Source organism: Seriola lalandi, unplaced genomic scaffold (assembly GCF_002814215.2).
Source record: "Seriola lalandi dorsalis isolate HSWRI2012SDOR001 ecotype SW California unplaced genomic scaffold, Sedor1 jcf7180002053122, whole genome shotgun sequence".
NCBI lineage: Eukaryota > Metazoa > Chordata > Actinopteri > Carangiformes > Carangidae > Seriola > Seriola lalandi.
Genome location: NW_019523675.1, coordinates 15,447 through 33,438, shown reverse-complemented (window position 1 = coordinate 33,438; position 17,992 = coordinate 15,447). Strand labels below are relative to the sequence as shown.

The 17,992-nt window shown below is 42.6% G+C and overlaps 2 protein-coding genes across 2 annotated transcripts in view; both read right to left on the bottom strand.

Annotated features, from left to right (window-relative positions):
• The window catches only part of LOC111651030 (titin-like), a 126,495-nt gene extending 108,564 nt beyond the window's left edge, over positions 1-17,931 (bottom strand). The window contains exons 1-11 of the mRNA XM_087172542.1: positions 17,904-17,931; positions 17,039-17,317; positions 7,214-7,495; positions 5,340-5,618; positions 4,947-5,228; positions 4,564-4,842; positions 3,812-4,099; positions 2,779-3,057; positions 2,040-2,321; positions 1,340-1,618; positions 839-1,126 (exon numbers count right to left, since the gene is read on the bottom strand). Coding sequence (XP_087028668.1) covers positions 839-1,126; positions 1,340-1,618; positions 2,040-2,321; positions 2,779-3,057; positions 3,812-4,099; positions 4,564-4,842; positions 4,947-5,228; positions 5,340-5,618; positions 7,214-7,495; positions 17,039-17,317; positions 17,904-17,931 — 2,845 coding nt within the window. The remainder of the gene's footprint in view (positions 1-838; positions 1,127-1,339; positions 1,619-2,039; positions 2,322-2,778; positions 3,058-3,811; positions 4,100-4,563; positions 4,843-4,946; positions 5,229-5,339; positions 5,619-7,213; positions 7,496-17,038; positions 17,318-17,903) is intronic.
• LOC147819461 (hemicentin-1-like) lies at positions 10,000-16,805 on the bottom strand. The gene is made up of 9 exons (XM_087172544.1): positions 16,247-16,805; positions 15,707-15,988; positions 15,332-15,610; positions 14,138-14,425; positions 13,348-13,629; positions 12,023-12,301; positions 11,337-11,485; positions 10,815-10,989; positions 10,000-10,286 (listed from the first exon to the last, which is right to left on the bottom strand). The coding sequence occupies exons 1-9, from the start codon at positions 16,770-16,772 to the stop codon at positions 10,000-10,002; spliced, it is 2,547 nt and encodes an 848-aa protein (XP_087028670.1). The 5' UTR covers positions 16,773-16,805.
• Positions 17,932-17,992: the final 61 nt, after the last annotated feature.

Here is a 17,992-nt window from a genome sequence, read left to right as displayed (position 1 = left end):
CAAAATTTTAGATAAAACATTTAAATTCCCTGCGCTGCACTTTACTTTACTGCACTCAGTTACTTTACTGCACTCAGTCACTTTACTGCACTCAGTTACTTTACTGCACTCAGTCACTTTACTGTACTCAGTCACTTTACTGCACTCAGTTACTTTACTGCACTCAGTTACTTTACTGCACTCAGTCACTTTACTGTACTCAGTCACTTTACTGCACTCAGTCACTTTACTGTACTCAGTCACTTTACTGCACTCAGTTACTTTACTGTACTCAGTTACTTTACTGTACTCAGTTACTTTACTGCACTCAGTCACTTTACTGTACTCAGTCACTTTACTGCACTCAGTTACTTTACTGCACTCAGTCACTTTACTGTACTCAGTTACTTTACTGTATTCAGTCACTTTACTGCACTCAGTCACTTTACTGTACTCAGTTACTTTACTGTATTCAGTCACTTTACTGTACTCAGTCACTTTACTGCACTCAGTCACTTTACTGTACTCAGTTACTTTACTGTACTCAGTCACTTTACTGTACTCAGTCACTTTACTGTACTCAGTTACTTTACTCCACGTTAGACGTGGTCCCGACACCTGCCCTTTGTACCAAAAAACAATGTCACCAAGTAAAATGACAAGAAGTGACTTGATGGTAATTTTGAGAACTAAAACCTGGGGTCAAAGGTCAAAGGACATTAAGAAATACTGCCTCAAACTGAACAGAAGAATGTTTTTGCATTTAAAATCAGAACCATACAGTCTGCCCTAAACCCAGACAGACACAGTGTTTATGTCCTAAACATGCAGCAGTATTTCAGTCTCATTCTCCACAGACCTTGCAGGGTGAGCTTGGCTCTGCAGGAGGCCGAGCCCACGCTGTTGGTGGCCACGCAGGTGTATTCCCCAGAGTGCCTCATTTCGCTGTGGTTGATCTCCAGCACGGCTGTGTTGTCGTCGTACAGCATGGAGAACTCATCTCCCTGCCTCAGAGGCTCGCCGTCCTTCAGCCACGACACCTCGATGGGTGACGAGCCGGCGACACGGCACTCGAACCTGACAGCCTGACCCTCCGTCTGCTGCAGGCTGGTGATTTTCTTGGGGAAGGTCGGAGGCGTTTTGGCCTCTGGAGAAGTTAAAGACAGTGACAGAAATGAAACAGCAGCTTTAGAAAGATGTAGTTTGCCTTTTAGAGAGTTAAATATGTATGTGAAGAAGTTTCTTTATTTGTGTTTAAGATTGTGATTAATTTGCATTTTTATGAGTCAAAAATAACCTTGTTTAATTGGGTAAAAATAGGCATTAAAGTAAATGGAGAGTCAGAACATCAGGTGCTCACCTTGCACATTGAGTTTACAGGTGGAGGAGGCAGAGCCGATCCGGTTCTCTGCCTTGCAGGTGTACTCTCCGATGTCGGCCTTGGTGGCTTTGCTGAGCTTCAGACAGGCGACACCCTTTGAGTACTCCAATTTACAGGTGGGGCTGGAACGGACTTTGCCGTCGGCCTTAAACCAGGACACTTTAATCTCCGGTGTGCCTGCCACCTGACACTTCAGACACACGGCGTCTCCAGCAGTCACATCCATGGGCTCCAGACACTCAACAAAGTACGGCGGCTCTGCAGTGACAGACAAAGATGATTAAATCAAACCATGAAACTGACGTCTGCTGGTCGCAGGTACTGCGTCGTTTAGACTGATGACAAGCGGACCATTCAGAACCTGCCCAATCCTTGTAAAAGTAACTCAAGTTTTCAACTTTATTTACAGAGGCGGTGATGTTTGTCAACAGTCTATATTCAGTATATATGTTCTCCAAAAACTACATTAAACGTGAAAGATTTCAGTTACATGTACAAAAATGAAGTACATCAAGTCATCTATTAGAGAGATTCAAAAGGAATCTACGAGTTTGTCTCAAAACATTAAAATCTCTCCAGACCTGTGAAGAAATCTTATTTAGATTAAGTTTTTATAAAAACAAAATAAACAAAAAGAGATTCCTCTCAGTGTTTATCAGCAAAGAGAAGTTGAACTCACCGAGGATGGACACAGCTGCCTCACAAGTGTCCTTTCCAGCATCGTTGGACACTTCGCAGCTGTATCTTCCTGCGGCTTCCTTGTCGTCCGTGCTGAGGCACTCCAGGATGCAGGAGCTCTCAGTCGTGGTGATGTTGTATTTGTAAGAAGCAAAGATCTGCTGTCTGTCTTTGTACCAGTTCACTGTGATCTTTGGAGTTCCAGTGTACGTGCACTCCAGCGTTAATGGTTTTCCCTTCTCAACTGACACGTCCTTCAGCTTCTTGGAGAAGGCTGCAGGCTCTGAGGGACAAGACAAACATTTAGTTTGAACACCATAAAGAAAAACACTGAGTGTGACGGGATAAATCCACTGACATCTGTGTTTGATAGAAAGGTTCATTTTTTGACAGGGACAAGAGTTTGTTTCTCACTGTAATATTAACACTCTTATACTAGGACCACTTGCCAATTACGGTCCTGCATTTCACAGAATCCGCATTTCTTTCTCAGTCACTGATACCTGGCACTTCAATCATGAACGAGGATAAAATTCTGCAGCATAATTTACTTTACATTGTGAATTTAATAGAAGAGACATCAATGCAGAGTTTCTTATTGTTCACATTTTCTGATACAGCTTCTGTAAGTCTACTGACTTGCTAACTTATCTTAGATTAAGTATCTAAATACTTCTTGCATCACTGATATTTGCTCACCAGGATAACAGAGGAAACATATAATTTCATGTGCGACCAACCTTTGACAGTGAGATTAACGGGGCAGTTTTCCTTTCCTGCGTCATTAATGATCTGACAGGTGTACTCTCCAGTGTATGATCTGTCCACGTTGAAGAGCTCCAAAAGGACTTGGTTGTCCTTCAGCGAGAAATCACAACCCTGTCCAGACAGGATCTCCTTCGTTCCTCTGAACCACTTCAGCTTGAGCGGGGCGCTGCCTTTCACCATGGCTGAGAAAGTCACGGTAGAGCCTGGCATTGCCTCCACTGGCTGTGGTGGCACCACGAAAGATGGAGGTTCTGGGTACAGAGATGGAACACATTGGAATCTGATTTCCTCCAGGATAATATTTGATGATGCCTGCTGATTTTTCTTTCACTTGAAATCTACACGGATAAGCCAAGACATTATGATTAATCAATGCCTAAAATGCTGTTGGTTTTTCATGTGCCGCCAGACCACCTCCAACCTACCAAGACATGGACTCTACAAGACCTTTGAAGGTCCCTGTAGTATCTTGGCACCAAGCAGCAGATCCTTTGAGTCCTGTTAGTTGGGAGGTGGAGCTGATGTGCATCAAACTTATTCCAGCACATCCCCCAACACCCTGTCACCAGTTCATGGTCTGGCCCTCCTCTAACCAGTTACTCAATACTGCATCCAACATACTGACTAAAAGAACCTGTTCACTTACCAATAAATATATCCCACACCCTGACCCTGACGTGCCTTATTTTCTTCATCTGTGAGTGGTCAGAATGTTTTTGGCTCATCAGTGTGAATCCAAAATGGAAGCACAACACTGTGACACAGGCCTACATAGAGCCAACATTCACTAGGAAGAATGGCATTGCTTATGAGGCTGTTGTAAGCTCATGGTTGCTGCCAGTTTCACCAAAACCTCATATTTGACTGAGTAGTTGTGTTGATGACATGATGCAACTACACATTGCTATTCAAAGTCTATATGTAAATAATCCATCATTAATCTAAATGGTTCCTCTTTTCAAACTGTTCTGGTTCTCGAATCAGAAACTTCCTGCAGTTACTGACCTTTGACAACCAATGAGGCCATGGTTTCACTGGATCCTGCCTTGTTGACGGCTTTGCATTTGTACACTCCGGAGTCGGACAGCTTCAGTGTGGGCACTTTGAGCATGCAGCTGTTGTCGCTGAATGAAATTTCATAATTTGGCCCACTCTGTATCTCCTCCCCATCATGGTACCATGAGATGGTAAAAGGTGGGGAGCCTGACACTTTGCACTCCATCTCTCCAGGGTTTCCAACAACTGTGTTACAATCCCTTAACTTCCTTGAGAATGTTGGAGGTATGATCTTATCTGTTAGGGAGGGAAACATGCATCAGGTACTGCATCAACACAAATACAGCTGTGAATGTATACTCAACAACAGGGCTGGGTATGAAACCTCAATGCTTTTTTAGTACAGACTGAAGGTGTTTCACCAGGTGTCTAATACACTCAACTACTGAAAGCTGAGACTGAATGTCTGGTCAGATTAATAAGCTAAGATAGTTTCTGATTTAAATCCAAACTGTGTCAACTTGAGACCAAAGGCTTTTATTCAGGCGATGTTGGTGTTAGACTGCTTGTGTTTAGACATTTAACACTTGAGAACTTTGGCTTTTGTTGTAAGAATTAAAAAAAGGGGTTTTGTAGAAAAACCTGTTCTTATTTTCTGAAAGTAAGGATAAAAAAAGATTTATGTTATTGTCACTGCCTTGAATACTTTCAAAAGTATACAGCCCTACTCATCAAATTCCAAGTACAGAGAGGACACCAACCTAAAACGGTGAGATTAATTTTACTCAGGTCCTTCCCAACCTCGTTCATAACCTCAAATGTATATTCTCCAGAGTCCATTTTCTCAGCAGAGAGCACGTTTAGGCTGGAAATCATCCGAGAAAATGAGATTTTGTATTTCCTCCCAGAGGCCAGTTCCACACCGTCCTTGAACCACTTAGGTTTGAGCTCTGGGGTTCCACACACTTTGACCTCAAGGGCGGCGATATCACCTGCCGTCACGCTCAGAGTGTCGGGCTTATCCACTATTTTAGCAGGTTCTGGAATCAACAGAAAAGGAGGAGAAAATGTTTTCAATCAAACCTGCAAGGCAAGGTGGGAAAACAAAACTGCAAGAGAAAGAGAGAATTATATGGTTACAAACCTAGAACAGTCAACTTAGCGAAACACTCCACACTCCCAGCATCGTTTCTGAGTTGGCAGGTGTATTTGCCTGCCGTGGTTGCATCTGCCTTAAAGACTTTAAGTGCGACCTGGTTGTTCTCAAAGGTGATTTTCCTGTTGTCACCGTCCCTGAGAATGTGATCCTTGTCTTGAACCCAGGACACAGTAATGGGTTCAGAGCCTTTAACAGTGGCCACAAGGGTCACCTCCTCTCCCAGTATCACTGTCATGTTTGACAGTTTCTTCACAAATGATGGCGGCTCTGGAGAGAGGAGAAAAACAGCGCAAAAGGGAAAGTCAGCAAGGTGACAAAAGTAATTTGAAAATCTAATACTAATGATTTTCATTTGAGAACATCGCAATTTCTACTGACCTCTGAGTTTAACTGTCGTCTGGCAGGTGTCACTTCCTACACTGTTTGACACTTTGCACTCATATTCGCCGGCATCTGAGGGCTCTATCCCAATGACATGCAGCGTCGCTGAGCTGCCCTCGCTCACCATCTTATACTTCCTGCTCTCCATCAGAGGTTTCCTGTCTTTGAACCAGGTGACCTGGAACGGAGCTGTACCGCTCATCTCGCAGTACAGACTCACGTCCTTACCCTTAAGCCCCTCAACAGGCTGAGGTACTTTGACAAAAGATGGGGCGTCTAAAAACAGATCAGGAAACTGTTAATGAGGCAAACACGGGATAAAGTCCAATGACGAAATCTTAAAGCTGAGACCCGTAACATTTCACGTTTTGTCACGTTTCACCGTGGCAAAAGGCCCAAGAGGCTAAGAGGGCTGAGTTGTTGATGTTTGTGCAACTGCAGCTTTCAGGGTAATTTTTGTACAAATTGGGAACTACAGCAAAGATGGTGAAATTTAATGTGGAAAATGGTTGGAAGTACAACTAATCTGGAGGGTTGAAAAGTGGAAGGTTGTTGGGACTACAACTGAAATGGTGGAGATGCTCTGAGAGATGGTTGGAACTACAGCTAATCTGGGAGGTTAGAAGGTGAAAGGTTGTTGGAACTACAACTAAAATGGTGGAGTTGCTGTGAGAGATGGTTGGAACTACAGCTAATCTGGAAGGTTGGAAGGTGAAAGGTTGTTGGGGCTACAACTGAGATGGCGGAGTTACTGTGAGAGATGGTTGGAACTAGAGCTAATCTGGGAGGTTAGAAGGTGGAAGGTTGTTGGAACTACAACTAAAATGGTGGAGATGCTCTGAGAGATGGTTGGAACTACAGATAATCTGGAGGGTTGAAAGGTGGATGGTTGTTGGGACTACAACTAAAATGGTGGAGATGCTCTGAGAGATGGTTGGAACTACAGCTAATCTGGAAGGTTAGAAGGTGGAAGGTTGTTGGAACTACAACTAAGATCGTGGAGTTACTGTTAAAGATGATTGGAACTACAGCTAATCTGGAGGGTTGAAAGGTGGAAGGTTGTTGGGACTACAACTAAAATGGTGGAGATGCTCTGAGAGATGGTTGGAGCTACAGCTAATCTGGAAGGTTAGAAGGTGGAAGGTTGTTGGAACTACAACTAAGATGGTGGAGTTGCTGTTAAAGATGATTGGAACTACAGCTAATCTTGAAGGTTAAAAATCGGAAGATCAGTAGGACTGCAGTAGCGGCTGCTGAGTCGTGAATATTTGTTGGAACTACAACTAAAATGGCAGAACTGATGGAGACTTTTCTGGAACTACAGCACAGCTGGCAGACTTGTGAGGGTTTGATGGTACTACAGCTAGCATGGCAAAAGTTGTGCTGAATGGTTGTCAAAACTAAGAGATGGCAATATTGTTGTGGAAGGATTTTGGAACTACAGCTACAAGGGCAGACCTATAGGATTTATTGGAACTACAACAAAGACAATTAATTAGATGTGGAGAGTTGTTGAAACTACAGTTAAAATGGCAGAGGTGTTGCGCAAAATTGTGAATGCAGCTGTTAATTTGACTCAGAATGTGCAAAACCGAAAAGGTTCCAGTGTTTTAAGTGTGACACATTAGGTGTCACCACCGGTCTACGGGCTCTGATTTTGAAAAGTCTACCATTACATTGCAGTGAGTATTTGACGATACTCCATTGCACCACATGGAGATGTAGAAAACTTTTAAAAATGTTACGGGCACCAACTTTAAGCTAAAAACTTAAACCCAAACAACACACTGAACAAACAGTGCACCAGAAAGTCAGACCAAAAATATGATGATATGATGATATAATGATAAGGAAGTCAGTGAGAGGCTGACCTTTAACGGCAATTGTGCTGCTGCAACTGACACTGCCAGCATCATTCTGAGCTTCACAGGTGTAAACTCCATCATCATCAAAGCTGGTGGAGAGCAATTCCAGGACTGCCACTGAGTCAACAAATGATGTCCTGTAGTTGTCCCCATCTGTGACCTTAGCGTCCTGTTTGTACCAGGTAATTTTCAGAGGAGCTGTGCCATTGACTTTGCACTCCAGGCGGAGTGACTCACCCCACTTAACACACTTAGTGGCGGGGAGTTTCAGCACAAACTCTGGTGGTTCTGGAAAGCCAAAATATAGACAAGTTAGCTGCTTGAAGCATGTAAGGACACTTTAGATAGATGGTTATGGCAGGCAAGAAGTGAGCACATGAGATAAGCTGAAGAGATGAGCTGACAATGAGGGGTTAGCAGCAGAGGCAGGATGGTTGTGGAGAATGCAGGTGTAACACAGAGGAAACAAATAGCTGTTGATGAGAAGCTGCAGCAGTGAAAAAGCTTCAAATAACAACAACGCAAGTGCTGTGAAGCTGGAAAATGTCACAGAGAATCACTAGTTTTAGCCAGTGATGCAGAAGTGAGATGAGCCACGCAAGAGTTGATTTAAAAGATGAGAATCCAACCTTTGACTGTCAAGTCTGCACTACAGCGTGCAGAGCCAGCATCATTGCTGACTTGGCAAGAGAAAACTCCACTCTGGGTGACGCCCACTGAGTAGAGTTCTAAGAAGCAAGATAGTCCCTCCAGCCCCGTAAAACAAGTGGGCCCAGTCATGAGCTCGGTGTCATCCTTGAACCATTTGACTGTGAATGGAGGAGTTCCCTTAAAGGAGCCTTTGAAGCGGACAGTGGCATTGGGTAGAGCCACCTGGGATTCAGGCATTGTCACAAAGCTTGGAGGTTCTGAAGAGAACAAGACGGAGCAGATTATAGAGATACTCACCTTTTGGTTTAGGATTACTTGACCAATCGAGTTGGAGAGCACAGTCTAACCTTTGACCATTAGGGATCCACTGCATTCACAACTTCCCGCTGCATTGGTCAGTTTGCAAGAGTAGGAGCCGGCGTCAGATCTCTCTAGCTGCTCAATTTCAATGGACACAGCATTGTCCTGCTGAATGAGTTTGTGTTTTACACCACTAGAGATTTTGCTCTTGTCTTTCTGCCATTCCACACTGATGGGGAGGGAACCAGATATTTTGCAACATATCTGAACAAAGGACCCCAATATCTCTTGCATGTCTACCAGGGGTTTGGTGAAGCTCGGAGGAATTACTTGCTCTGTTACCAAGAGAATAATAAGAAAATTGTTAAAATCTGTTCAACATGTCACTCTGTACCATAGGATTGTTATGATTTCCACACCAACCTAGTACGATCACTTTGACTTTGCAGGTGCAGCTACTAATGTGGTTTGCCACCTCGAAGACATACTCTCCTTCGTCCTCTCGCTGAGCAGACTGAATCTTTAGGCTGCTGACGTTGTTCTCAAAGCTCAGCTTATGCTGCCTGATGGACTGAAGCTCCCTGCCATCTTTCATCCACTTCACTCTGAGCTCACGGGAGCCTGTTACTTTACAGTCCAGACTGACTGGATCTCCAACTGTAACCCTTATCACCTCAGGTTTCTCAGTGATCTGAGGAGGCTCTACAATGCAAAGCAAATTCAAAAATTCATAAAGTGTCTAACAAAGTTAGGACCATGGAAAGATTTAATAGCCACATTTAGCTAAGCACAAGTATACCTTGCACTGTGAGGGTAGCAAAGCATTTATCCTGCCCAGCCTCATTTACCACCTGGCAGGAATACCTCCCGCTGTGTGTCGCCTCACAGACAGGAATCCTGAGAGTGGCCACATTGTTCTCAAATGTTCTTTCAATCTTTGCATCCTCCAAAATCCAGTTCTCATCTTTTTGCCATTGCACAGAGAGATTGGGCGAGCCTGCCACAATACACTGAAACTCTGCCTTTTTACCCAGAACAGTGGCAGTGTTCTCAATCGTCTTTGTAAATGTTGGTGGTTCTAATAGAGAAAACCAATGAAAGGTTAATGTAAACAGTCAGTTATCACCTTAAAAGAGAAAAATGTGAATTTGTAATTCTGATTCGACCAACCTTTGAGGTTTAGTGTAGTCTTACAAGTACAGCTTCCCACCTCGTTAGCAATAGTACACTGATATTCACCGACATCTACAGTATCACATCTGTGCACCTCTAGACCCAGAGTGCCGTTCATCTGGGAGAAGCCATGTTTAGCACTGGGTTTGATCGCTTTTGCATCTTTGTGCCATGTTATCTCAAATGGACCTGTCCCAGAAACCTGACACTCGAAACAGGCACTGGAGCCCTTCACAACATCAAATGGAGCCAGATCTCTAATAAATGATGGTGGTTCTGAGATTAGAGAAAGCAAACTGTCACCTACATTTTCTCATGAATTCATTCTTTTCTAAACATTTTGTACCACCAACAAAACAAAGTTTCCTATAAAAAAGTTTTTGTTGAAGACAGAATTTGAAACATTTAAGATCCATTAAGCAATCTTTTAGGCTAGCTAGTTTATGGAAGAGTCACTATTTAAAAAATAATGGTGGTTCTCAGTTTGAAATATTCTTTTCAATTTCGGAACATTAACAATAAAACTCAACTTAGTCAATGTCAATACAGTTCTTTCAAGGAGAAGGACATAATCTAGTAAAGGTGGCCTCCAGTATTTAGGAAATCATTGCTTACAATCCTATATTCTATAAACTCCTGCACACTGAACATAATTTCTTCTGACACTGCTAACCTTTGACCTTGAGCTCCATGCTGCAGCTCTCGCTGCCAGCCTCATTGCGAGCCTCACAGTAGTAAATCCCACTGTCTTTGGTATCAGCCCCACAGACTTCCAGAGTGGCCACAGAGTTAACAAAAGCCATCTTGTAGCGATCACTGGGGCTGATCTCAGAGCCTTCTTTGAACCAGTAGATGTCTATCTCAGGTGTGCCGGTCACCTGGCACTCAAAGGCTTTACTCTGACTGGGACGGACCACAGACACACGGGCCGGAGTACGTGTGAACTTAGGCGGCTCTGTGGAATAAAATAAAATAATAGATGTAACCATCAGATGAGGAGTGGAAAACTTTGATCTCTATAAATTTAACAGTGTGTAAGTTTCCATCCAAATGCTGCTCAGATTTCACATAAACTAATAACCTTTGACAAAGAGTGTTGCTTGGCATGAAGTGGAGCCGACATCATTCTGTATTTCACACACATAGTCTCCAGAATCTGAGGTTTTGGCAAAGAAGAGCTCCAGTGAGCTTGAGGTGTTATCTTTGATCACAGAGCAGTCAGCACTGGATAAAATCTCTTTCTTGTTTTTAAACCATTTGATGGTCAGTGGCGGCGTGCCAGAGAGCAACACGTTAAACAGAACCTTTGAGCCAGGCAGAACATTCATGGATTCAGGCTTTTCAAGAATACATGGTGGTTCTGGAAGAGAAGAGTAAGTCATTGCTTGTGAAAGCTGCACAAAAGGCAAAGGTCCTGTTAGTTGTGTAGTTATACTTTGATTATACACGTCCAGCTAATGATACAAAAACAAACTGGTCAAACCTTTCACAAACAGGATCCCAGAGCACTGCACCGTTCCTGCTTTGTTGGTAGCAATGCAGGTATAGTTGCCGCTATCTTTACTGCCAAGATTAGAGATTTCCAGAAAAGCAACATTCTCAAAGAATGTGCACTTGTGTTTCTCATCGGTGTGGATCTCTTTTTTATCTTTGTACCACTGTATGGTTATTGGCAGGGAGCCAGATACAAGACACTCCAGATGAGCAAACGATCCTTTGATACCTTCTGTTTGCTTCAGTTTTCTTGTAAAAGACGGTGGAATTATTTGATCTGAGGTTGGTAAAAGAAAAAAAGAGTTGATAGAAAATGTTCAAAGTAAATGAAATTAAACAAAACAAAGTATATAAGTTCTGTGGCTCATATGAATAACTAACCAAGAATGGTGAGTGTGGCCTCACAAGAACTTTGGCCGACATCATTTGAAACATTAAAGGTGTATTCACCACCGTCACTTTTCTCAGTTTTAATAATCTTGAGCACAGAGCTGGTGTCTGTGCTCTGTACTTTATATCTCTGGCCTGAGGTCAGCTCCTTGCCAGCCTTTAGCCATTTGGCCTTCAGGGGTTTTGTGCCTGAGAACCTGGCCTCCAGCGTGGCTGGATCCCCCTGAGTCACACTGATAGACTTGGCCTCCTCTGTGACCTTAGCTGGCTCTGAGACATTAAACAAAACAGTCAGCAGAGAACCTGATGTACTACAATTAAGTGACAAACCAAGATTTTAAGTCAGTAACAGAGTAAAGATTCTAAATATACATTTGGTCCTATCAACTCATAAGGTCATAAAATGATCATGTGAAAAACAGTTATTTCCAATCAGTGGTCAATGTTAAATCCATCACTTGATGGGGACCAATAAAACATTCCCTGCAGCCTGGACTATACTGTATGTATGTATGTAGACATTATTCATGTTAATTAGATGGACAGAAATGGCAGATGCTAATAAAGTGTTTAAGTCAAATGTCATAAAATAGTAACTTGGGAGCTTGTACATCTGAACCATTACTATTTTACCACTGGTATTTTACAGGTTGGTAGCCATTTGATGGAAACCTCCTGCTAATAAACTTAGAAATGTGTGACTTCATGAGTTGATAAAGATCACCTGAACGCACCACTGGAAAGATTCAAACTAGGATACAAACAGAGTTTATTTTCAAATGCGAGTCATTGAGTACTTTAACCAACCTTTGACTGTCAACACAGCAGAGCACATTTGGCTCCCAGCCTGATTCTGCACCTGGCAAGAGTATTTGCCGCCATGTTTGCTCTGTAAATTGGTGATGTGCAGCAGAGCAGTCCTGTTCTCATGTGTAATCTGAATGTTTTCGGCCTCTTTGAGCTCATGGTTGTCTTTAAGCCAGGACACAGTCATGGGTTCTGAGCCCTTCAGTGTGCACTGCAGAGAAACCTCGCTACCCACCAACGAACTGAGTTTCTCCAGCTTTTGCACAAATGATGGTGGTTCTACAAGGAAAAAATTCAGATTCATGTTATTGGCCTCTATGAAATGTTAGCCTTTCAAAGTCAGACATCATTCTGCAAGTTCAGTCTTTGCTACGCAGTCTAAGTCTTGAAACCATCTACTGTGGATCTAATGAACCTTACGTTTTGGGCCGATCAGAGAGCTTCGATGAGTATTCATATAGTCAATATCTCGTCTGGTCTGGACTTAAATTATGCTTTGTATACTGACACCTGAATTAGTAGATGTATTTCTTCCTCAAGTGGATCAAGAAATTGATTTTATTGTTGAGTATTGTGATGTAGGAAAGGTAACCCTATACACATACACAACCTGGGCTGTATAAAAAAACTGACCTGACTTGACTTGATTTAATGTTGCTGTATCTGTGAAGTTCACAAGAAATAAAGTAGCCTTGAGCAATTGCATGTTGAGGGTTGCCAGACCAGAATGAGTAAAGAGGGACCTGTATTGTAGCTTAAAAAGCAGACTGAAAATGCAGATTTATAAGTGTGAGCAAAAAAAGTTGATTTAAAGATAAATCCATAGCATCTAAACAAACCTTTTAGTGTTACTTGACAATCACAGGAGGCCTTCCCTACTTCATTCTCAACAGTACACTGGTACAAGCCAACATCCCCTGCCTCTACTGCCAGCACCTGCAGGGCTACCAGGTCATCTTTCACCGTAATCCTGTGTCTCTTGTCATTCCTAATTAGCTTTGTGTTTTTATAAAACGAAACAGTGAAAGGGGCAGAACCAGTGACTTGGCCTTCCAGCATCATCTCAGAACCTTTCACCACATCTTTGGGCTCCAAGCTACGCATAAACAATGGTGGTTCTAGAAGAAAACAACAAGCGTGTGAGCGCATTACAATGGAGTACACATACAAATGATAATGCCAAAAAGTCAAAATGAAAGAATTCACTGGAGTTTTACTGGGAAGCTGAAGGTGAGTTTTTCTGAATTACTTCTTGAAATCACTGAAAAGCTCAAGAAAAGCAGGTAAGGTTCCAGTGTGAGGAGAAGCATCTGTACTAAACCCACCTTTGACTGTAACTGTGCTGCTGCAGCGGTCACTACCAGCCTCGCTGGATGCCACACAGACATAATCTCCACTATCTCCTACTGTACAATCAACCATTTCCAGGGATGCTATTAAGTCAGTTACGGCCATTGTGTATTTAGGACTGGAGCTGATCTCCATCTCATCTTTGAACCACTTTAAACTGATGACAGGGCTGCCTGTCACTTTGCACTCCAGTCTGGCAGTGTCACCGCTGGTGACGAGCTTGGTCGCCTCAAGCTTCCTCACAAACACAGGAGGTTCTGAGAGAAGAGGTTAACATTCATTATCAGACAGAAGACATGTTAGTAAGAAAAGACATGTGGATGTCACCAAAAAATTTTGAGACATTTTCATGCAGCTACACACAATACTGAAGATGGCACCTTTCACAAAGAGCACTGTGGTGCAATCCACCTTCCCAGCATCGTTGGATACTTGGCAAGTGTATTTAGCGGAATCACTGGGTTTCACAGAGTGAATCTCCAAAGAGCTTGAGGAGGCATCTTTCTTTATGAAATATGTGCCTCCAGTTACAATCTCTTTTTCCTCTCTGAACCACTTAACAGCCAAAGGAGCTGTTCCAGTGAAGGCTGCTTTGAAGGAAACAGTGGTTCCTGGTATAACATCCTGGTTGTCTGGTTTCACGGTGAACACTGGGGGCTCTGGGGGCCATCAATAAAAAAAATTGCATTTCATATTAGCATGAAATCATCATCAATCAAGGATTGCGACAACAAAGAAACACGACATAAGGTAAGCGTTCATAACCTTTGACATAGAGCGTGCTGCTGGTTTCTTTAAAGCCAGCTGAATTGGTGGCTCTGCATTTGTAAACTCCAGAATCCGCCTTCTCCAGCCGAATAATTCTCAGGGTAGCAGAGTTGTCTTTGAATTCAGGCTGGAATTTGGATCCAGACACAATCTCCTGGTCATCTTTGAACCAAGCTATGGTCATGGGTTGTGACCCAGACACCTTACAATCCATGGAGACGTCATTACCAATATTACCATCGACTCTTTTCAGGGACTTGGTGAAAGTTGGAGGCATTATCCGATCTGATTGTTGAAGAAAAAAACATCTCATGCATTAACAGTTTCATACTGTTTTAAAAAAGAATAAGTAACAAGAATTACTAAAGTTACTAGCTTATACTTGCAATATTTCATTCATTTGTAAAACAGCAAAAGCATTATAAAATGTTAGAGAAACAGAAACAGCTAACCTAAGACAGTGACTGAGCATGTGCACTGGTCTTTTCCAACTTTATTCGACACATCTATCTTGTACTCTGAAGTGTCTCCTTTTTCTGCCGTAAGAATCTTCATGGTGGCAATATTGTCCTTCAGAGTCATCTTATATTTACGGCCACTGATCATTTCCTTCCCATCTTTAAACCATTTCACTTTGAGTTCTGGGCTTCCAGAAAGTGTGCACTCCAATGTGGCTGAATCCCCTGCAGTCACACTAATGGATTCTGTAGGTTCTACAATTCTGGCAGGTTCTGGGACAAGATAAACCCATTAGTTATTAAGATGTAAGAATTTGGACACAAGAACTCGATATGCCTGCATCAAAGATGTCATCTGACCTTGCACAGTCAAGGTGGCTTCACATTTTTGTTGCCCAGCCTCGTTCTCAGCTTGGCACAAATACTTCCCGCCATGGCTGATGGCCACTGTTGTTATCGACAAGCTAGCAACATTGTTCTCAAATACCACCTTGATATTTGGATCATCATTTCTCAGTATTTCAGAGTCTTTCATCCATTTAACAGTGATGGGAGCTGAGCCCTTAATGGTTCCTTGTAGTTTTACTATACTTCCCAGCACTGCTGTAGCACTCTCAACCCTCTTTGAAAAAGTTGGGGGCTCTATGAAAACAGATTACAAGTTAAAACTGAGTCTGAAGCACAAGATTAAACCTCAGTTTATAACAGTTTCATTAAACTCAGATTTACTAACCTTTAAGTTTTGCTAAGGCCTTAGTGGTGACTTTCCCCACATCATTGGTTATGACACACTGATAATCTCCAACATCTGCACTTTCAAAGGTCTGGATCTCCAGCCTTGACAAGGACTCTTGGAAGATTATTTTATATTTCTGATCACTGGTGATTGCTTTTTTATTCTTTAACCAGCTTATTTCAAAAGGAGCTGTTCCTGTGATCTCGCACTCCAGCTGAGCTGCTGTTCCCTTCACTGCCTCTAGTGTCCGTAGCTCTTTTCTAATAGATGGTGGCTCTGGGTGTGAAAAGAGTAAGTAAAGTTTTTGCAATTAATACCAAAAGTTTTCTGAACCGAACAATGAGTGTAAAGTAAATGCAATATTTGACAAACCTTTAACAGCTATAAGGGTGTTGCAGCTCTCGCTGCCAGCATTATTTGACACCTCACAGGTGTAACTCCCACTGTCTGTGACCATAAGATTCATTATCTCCAAAGTAGCAACTCCATTCTTGAAAGAGATTTTATATTTTTCTCCATCACTGAGCTCTCTCTCATTCCAGAACCAGTGGATGTGAAGTTCGGGTGAGCCTTTAATGGAGCACTGTAAGCGAGCAGCTATTCCCTGTTTCCATGTAATTTTAGGTTCCATTTTCTTGACAAAGGTAGGGGGCTCTGAAAGGAGTATTTAGTTCAAAAACACCAAGATTTTCAAACATTATCAAAAGAGAGACAGTCACAAAACAAAGGAACCAAGACAGAAGAGTCCGAAAAAGAGATGCAAACGGAAAGGCAAGAAAATAGCAGTGCATAGTGTTAGCATCAGCTTGCAGTTGGCTGAAAACAGTTGTCAGCAATAACCCACCAGCTCATTTCATGGGATATATGTTTTTATCAAATCTACTGGAAAGATCATTGTTCTCAAGATCTTACCTTGAACTGTAACCACAGCCTCACAGGATGAGCTCCCAGCCTCATTAGCGGCTGTGCACACATATTTCCCAGAGTCCTTCAGTTTGGACTTGGGTATCTCAAGAACAGCCACCTTGTCCTCAAAGGACAGTTTACACTCCATGCTCTGGTGGACTTTTTTGCCATCCCTGGTCCAGGTGACGGTCACACCAGTGTCCTCATCCACTTGGCACTCCAGCCTCAGCGGGTCATTAATAGCAGCTGACGCTGGCTCAATGATCTTAACAAAGCTGGGCTTGTTGATAACCTTGAGTTCTGTGGTGAATGTAGCAGTGCCGACACTGTTGGAGGCCTTGCATAGGAACACTCCCTGATCAGTCAGCTCAAGACTTTTAATGTGAAGAGAATATTTGTTCTTTTCACATTTCATGACATAGTTCCCTTCAGAAGAGATGGCTATGTTGTCCTTGTGCCAGACAACTTCCATTGGTGAGGATCCAGTGAGTGTGCACTGGAACACAGCTTGTTTGCCCACATATAAAGTCATTGGGTCTGGTTTTGATACAAATACCGGTGGGTACATTTCTATGGAGAGCAGGTAAAACATGAAAAAAGGTTGAATAAATTCTTTAAAAAGAGGAAAAAAACAACACCAAAATAAAATCCCAACTTGTTGATCAATGTAGGTTTATCCACATTGCACCATAATAATTCAAAGTAAAACAAAGTGCAAATGTGTATATAATTCTCTCTCTCTCAAACATACATATAGATAAAGCGATAATTTAAAAGGAGGTCCCACTGGGGTCTTACCGGTAACAATGAGCGAGGCAGTGCAGCTGTCGGTGCCATGCTGGTTTGAAGCCTTGCAGGTGTATTCACCACTGTCCGCTTTGACTGGGTTCAGAAGCTCCAGAGAGGAAGTGGTGTGGCGGCTGAGGATCCGATACTTCTCGCCCTGTCTGATCTCAATGCCAGACTTGAACCACTTGAAGGTCACACTTGGAGCATCCTCAATCTCACATTCGAACTTGGCGTGGCCGCCAATGTTTATCTCCAGAGGTGTGATTTTCTGCCTAAAGACAGGTGGCACTGAGGCACACGCAGACAAAATAAAAGGTAAATGTTAGCAATGGAATCTATGAAACTTTTGTAAAAAAAAAATTTAAAAACTGACAGAAAAGAAATGATGGAATGTTCAACAATGGTGGAAGGCAAATCAGGAGTGACTGTGAAGGAGAAAAATAGCAAGAACATTAGCCCCATGGTTTCACAAAAAGCTGCCTGAAAGAAGATGCTATCACTGTACATGACTCTCATGGGGCTAGCGTTCCAGCTAAATGGAGGAGAAAGAAAGGGTTTGTGAAAGATGGAGTAATGTCAAGTTGAAGCCCTGAAAGCATGCAGAGAGATATTGCAGATATGGAGAGAATGAACCTCAGAGAATGTGACAGATCATGGGTTTAAAACAAAGGAACCTGTTGCCATCGACATGCCAAATGACCATGGAAAGATCATGAAAGTTGCCTAAAGGCCAGGACCATCACAACCATTAAAGCAAGATGCTTAAGGTCTACAGAGCCATAAGCTAAACTTGCATGGCTGTAACAGTTCTGGTCTTTAGGCAGTTTTTGACCATAAAGTGACATGGAACAAACAAGACATGGTGAGTTAGTACCATCCAGTGCCCTGCCGAAGTTGCTCATGCCGAGCTATGAAATGAATATAGAGACGAAAGTGAAACTGTGACAAATGCATCATTTTATG